The sequence below is a fragment of the Pseudorasbora parva genome, chromosome 15, assembly GCF_024679245.1.
Source record: "Pseudorasbora parva isolate DD20220531a chromosome 15, ASM2467924v1, whole genome shotgun sequence".
Taxonomy (NCBI): domain Eukaryota; kingdom Metazoa; phylum Chordata; class Actinopteri; order Cypriniformes; family Gobionidae; genus Pseudorasbora; species Pseudorasbora parva.
The window spans coordinates 38981606-38987605 of NC_090186.1; the positions used below are offsets into that span (position 1 = coordinate 38981606).

At 35.3% G+C, this 6000-nt stretch overlaps 1 protein-coding gene across 3 annotated transcripts in view; it reads right to left on the reverse strand.

The window, feature by feature from the left end:
• Positions 1–6000, reverse strand: part of mark3b (MAP/microtubule affinity-regulating kinase 3b) — a 107640-nt gene that overhangs the window by 92439 nt on the left and 9201 nt on the right. For all 3 annotated transcript variants that reach the window (XM_067418031.1, XM_067418036.1, XM_067418033.1), the window contains exon 3: positions 5425–5572. In XM_067418031.1, coding sequence (XP_067274132.1) covers positions 5425–5572 — 148 coding nt within the window. The remainder of the gene's footprint in view (positions 1–5424; positions 5573–6000) is intronic.

Consider the following 6000-nt stretch of genomic DNA (forward strand, 5'->3'; position numbering starts at 1 on the left):
AAAATGCTTAAATGTCCTTTCAAATGCTTAAAGTGACAACATATATGAAGTATGAAAAATGGATTTGGTAAAGATTTCATTTAACATTCTTATTAAATTCATTCTTCTTATTATTATTAGTCTACTAATATAACTATATGAAATTAAATATCCCAAATTGGTCACATATATTAATTTAGATTAATATTGACTGATACAAATACATTTAAATATTGATGATAAAATATAAATAAATATAATATTGTCCGATAACCAATATGGAACCGCTATATCGTTGACACCTAATTTTTGTATTTATTTTTGACCCCAAATGGGCCCAACACAACAAACAGTTAAACATAAGAGCTGCAAACATTATTAGACTACAATTTGTTTTCATCACACACAAATACAAAATAAATACAGTTTTTAAAAGTAATGTCCATCATCACAAATAATTTAACAAGCTTATTAGAGCTGAACATTATAGACAAAGTCAGGAATATATAATATTTGTATCATAGATAGCCTCTGCAAAGTGACTTAACCCACATATGAAAAAGCAAACATACTGTATGCACTGACAAAGCATTACTACATGCTTCAATAATGTTGAAAGTTGTATGATTGATGGATGATGCATCTCATGTGCCAATGGCAGACATACTTAAGCAACTCAAATAATTAAAAAAACAAACAGATCCTCTTACAGGCAATAATCTTTGTATTTAACAGCATAAATACTAAACACAAGGCATTGTCAGTCAGTCACACCCCGTCTGTTTACAGCCCTGATCTGCTGCCCTACAGTGCAACCGGTCCTATAGCAAACTGGCCTATTATCCTGCACTTTCTAGATTGTAGCTGCTCATTGTTCTGCTTCCAGTTGCCTCTCTGTTCTGAATTTGCCAGAATGGACAGATGAGTGGAACTGGAAGTGTCCTGACCTTTCACATACCATCTGCCTCATTTATCTGACTGTGTTATGCAATGTATTGGCTCTCATTATTTGCTATTACTATTGCCTCTCGAACCTTGTAATTAAAACAAACTGTAATAAATTAGAAAAGATTCAACAGAAGTATATTCATTTGTGGTGTTGATATACCTATTATATGTTTGACAGCACGCTCCTCATGTTCTTCTCAAAACCAGGAGTGCGGTTAATGAATGCGGTGTGCATAATTCATATTGTGCTGGGTATTATGTCACAATGTAAGCTATAGCTGGTCTCGTACTAGTGTTGCCGCTGTTTTGGGACACCTGATCTCCTCGACTGCAGAGACGTACAGTAGCAGTGTGAATGTGATTAGCACAGTCACTTACTTAAGCACTGAATACGCTAAATTAGTGTTACTGTAATACTGTATAATTTGTTTATTTGCAATACTCATTTTTAAAAAGTTCAGATTTAAATAGATTTTAAAATGAGCATAAGCACAATTTCTCCTGGTGCTTGTCCCAATTTAGTGGCATCCAGTCAAAAGGCAGCCCGTGACCTCCATGGGGTCTATGGCGGTACTGCAGGGGCTTGCCTTACAATATTGACGTAAAATTGTTTTCTTTCTAAATAAAGTAAATTACTTTATGTTCTTGACCTAAAAAAAGTAACTAAATGTTTTAAGGCATTTACTTTACAAAACTATGAGAAAGGATTCATTTAAGGAAAATTATTATTTAGCCCTAATAATATTATAATGGGCTATTCAGAAAGCGTGACTCGTGTTGTGCAAGCGTTCTTCTTAGAGTAATGTAATGAAACCCCTTAGCAAAAATTATTAAATAGTAATATATTTAATGGTTAAACCCATGGGCATAAATTTCATCTAACAGTTGGGGGAACAATAAACTACAATTTTCTCAATGGCAATTTTTGAAGGGGGACACAAATAATACAGCCAAAATTGTACTTGTATTGATATGTGTGGTGTTTTGCTGCACTGAAAAGTCTGAAAATCTTATGGAAAACAACACAAAGCAATAGTTGGTATCTGTCTGTCAAGATATTTACCAAATCGTAGTTTGAGGTCCTCTAGCGCTAATCTGCTAACACCTGTTCAACTTTGCATTAATGCAATTATCTAATCAACCAATCACATGGCAGTTGCTTCAATGCATTTAGGGGTGTGGTCCTGGTCAAGACAATCTCCTGAACTCCAAACTGAATGTCAGAATGGTAAAAAAAAGGTGATTTAAGCAATTTTGAACGTGGCATGGTTGTTGGTGCCAGACGGTTCGGTCTGAGTATTTTGAACAACCATTTCTAGGGTTTACAAAAAATGGTTTGAAAAGGGAAAACATCCAGTATGCGGCAGTCCTGTGGGCGAAAATGCCTTGTTGATGCTAGAGGTCAGAGGAGAATGGGCCGATTGATTCATGCTGATAGAAGAGCAACTTTGACTGAAATAACCACTCGTTACAACTGAGGTATGCAGCAAAGCATTGGTGAAGCCACAAAATGCACAACATTGAGGCGGATGGGCTACAACAGCAGAAGACCCCACCGGGTACCACTCATCTCCACTTCAAATAGGAAAAAGAGGCTACAATTTGCTCACCAAAATTGGACAAATTGAAGACTGGAAAAATGTTGCCTGGTCTGATGAGTCTCGATTTCTGTTGAGACATTCAGATGGCACTTTGTGCCCTAGATGTGCATCCCACAAATCTCCATCAACTGCAAGATGCTATCCTATCAATATGGGCCAACATTTCTAAAGAATGCTTTCAGCACCTTGTTGAACCAATGCCACAGAATTAAGGCAGTTCTGAAGGCGAAAGGGGGTCAAACACAGTATAAGTATGGTGTTCCTAATAATCCTTTAGGTGATTGTATACTGTAATTCATAAACGGTCTGCTGGTACTTCCTTTAGCCACTATGCTCCAAATATTTGGAATTCTCTACCTAATGAAGTGAAAGAGGCTCCGAGCATTCATATTTTTGTAGGCAGGTTAAGATATATCTTTTTAAAGTTACTTATCAGATTAATAATATGGTGTGACGGTTTTATCATTGATATTGACTTGACATTGTATTGCCAATTTCTTTATTTTACATTTTGAACCTTCTGTTGCTTAACCTTTTATATTGAGTTTGTGTGAATTTGTATTCCTATTATTTGTTTTTATGCTTGTGAAGTACTTCTAGTTGCATTGCATGTATGGAAAGTGCTATACATATTATTTTTATTATTATCATAGGTTCACCATGCAGTAATATAAATGGAATGGTAAATGGACTGCATTTATATAGCGCTTTTATCCAAAGCGCTTTACATTTTTGCCTCACATTCACCCATTCATACACCGACGGCGATGTCAGCCATGCAAGGCGCCATCCAGCTCGTCGGGAGCAGCTGGGGTTAGGTGTCTTGCTCATGGACACTTCGACACTTGGTCAGGTGGAACCGGGGATTGAACCACCAACCTTCTGGTTTGTAGACAACCTACATGAACCACTGAGCCACTATTAAATATAATTATTTAATATAATTAAATAATATATATAATATATATATATAATAATATAGTTATTAAACAATCTTGTTTCTTCTACATATCTTCACACATAGGCTTATCGCCGTGTCAGTTGTAGTGGGAGACTTGCAACAATCTATAGGACCAAACAATAATTGCTAACATATTAAACATATTGAATAAAAAAAAAAAAAAACTATTTACTGCAGTTCCACAACTACTGAAGAACTTTGTACTCTTCCACCGGACTTGTGTATGTAGGTGAGGTGTGTGATGGACCAAACCGCTGTGAGACGAGAGGGGGATTCAAAATGTTTCTAATCTTAAAATGCATTTATTGCCCTGTTTGCGTTTTTATTTTTTTACTACTTACACAATTATTTTAAGGAAAGACAACACACAGAGTAGGTGGGTCCTGACTCCCGACCCCCCGGACCCCTCTACGATTTGCGCCTATGTTGTACAATCTGTACAGTTTTTCAAAATAATGTCAAAAAACACTAGGAGTGTTCTTGAGTGAAATTGTTAGTATTTATGTAAAACACTAGGAATAGTAATAAAGAGCAGATCACATGCAATATATTGCACTTATTGCAAAACCTCTGATGTGTCTTGAGAGATGTAGGCATTTATATATTTTTATGTAGAAAGTGATTTATAAGTAATGTCAATTTCTGAGAAACACTGTTGAAAGTGGATCAGACTGAGCGCCACAACACACTTGTAGCGAATCAGCAGTTGGGGTTATGTCCACTCATGATGGGAGAGGAAAGTGAGCGAGATTTGAAGAAAGACAGAAGAAACAGAGATGGCTGAGAGACATTACAAAAGATAAAAGCTCAGAGGAATATCGCTGGAAAAAGAAGGATTCTGATAATGCAAGAGCTTAACCATGCTAATATTAGAAAAGCTTTCCAGCGCTGGAGAGACCTAAACAGGAAGGCCTGAAAACGGACAGAGGTTGCGTTGTTTCTGCTCCATATGTTTATAACATTGGAGAAATGCTGTTGTTGTAATGTAACCTTATAGTAACAGGAAGGTTTTGAGTGTCTGTTTGTATATATACTCTTGTGTACTGTGTTCATATTTTGTTCTTCCTTGTTGTTTGTTCGTCATCTATGCTTAATTTTTCCTTAAACATTATTTTGCTTGGCTTCAGACATCCGTCCATTAAGATGCAATCGTGCATTACATGTTTGTGCATTTTGGGTTGCAGAGCAATGAATGAAGGGATGTGTTTGTTTAGGTTGATTTCACATATCAACGGCATTTCTCAAAAAAACGCTTACTACACCTTTAATACAGAACATCGATTTTAAGCACTTTACTTGAAGCCTTTATGTTTTATGCATTATGAAGGAATTGATACTTTCCATAATAATGCATTTTGTATTTTCATTAATAATTGTAACCAAAGTTAAAATGCATTATAATATTTGCAAATCTGAAATTGGTTGTTCGTCATGTGTTTTAATGCATTATACTTTCTAAAGGCGTGGTTAATTATAATTATAAGTATTATAACTGTGTTTACAAATATTAATGAGACCATACACTGCATTATGAGGTGCATTACAAGGCATTAAAATACTTTTATAATGCATTACATAGGCATTAAGAAAATTGTTAACCAAAGGGTTAATCTGACAAAATTTGAGTAATTATTTTTTTACTAAAAAATCTCTTTTCTAAACTCTTTTCTTAATGTTCATCAAAATATTAAAGCAGCAGCAGGGGGCGCTATAACACTTTCTCATTAGCAATCCAGTCTCTTCCCTCTAGTCTGGAACATGAATGTGGAAGCTGCCGCGGAGTGGATTTCTGAACTAATGTTTGTAACTAATGTTCTAAGTGTGGATTAAAGGTGATTATATAAGAAAAACTGTATAAGAGTTTGTATTTTATTGATTGAAATTTCCTAATAAAAAAAAGAACATGAGGACTGGTCTACTGGCAATAAGACTTACTGAGTGTCTCTGTGTTCGTAGGCTGGTTGTGATGGCGAGAGCATCGGAAACTGTCCATTCTCCCAACGCCTCTTCATGATCCTCTGGCTCAAAGGTGTGGTTTTTAACGTCACCACTGTCGACCTCAAGAGGTGAGAACTTTATTAATCTGAGATCAAATAACATGAAATCAGCATAATGCATGTCACTAACAAATGCCACATGCTTATGTTATTCAATGACATTTACATTGGATATTAAAATGGAAAAACAAAACCTAAAAAAGTTATTACACTATATGCTGACAGTTCTAGGTTATTGAACATTGATAAAATATAATAATCCATTTTTACCAGTCGAATCTCAAACCAGAAAAGTATAGTTAAGAATAGTATGCATTGCATGATTGCAAATATGAAAATGAATCAAATTTAATCTAAAAAGAATATATCTTTTTTTTTCCTGCAATGCAAGAACTGGTTGAGTAATACAATTAAGAAATTAATAGAATATATAATTTTGTTGTTGTTGTTCAGGAAACCAGCTGATTTGCACAATTTGGCTCCAGGCACTCACCCTCCTTTCCTGACCTATAAC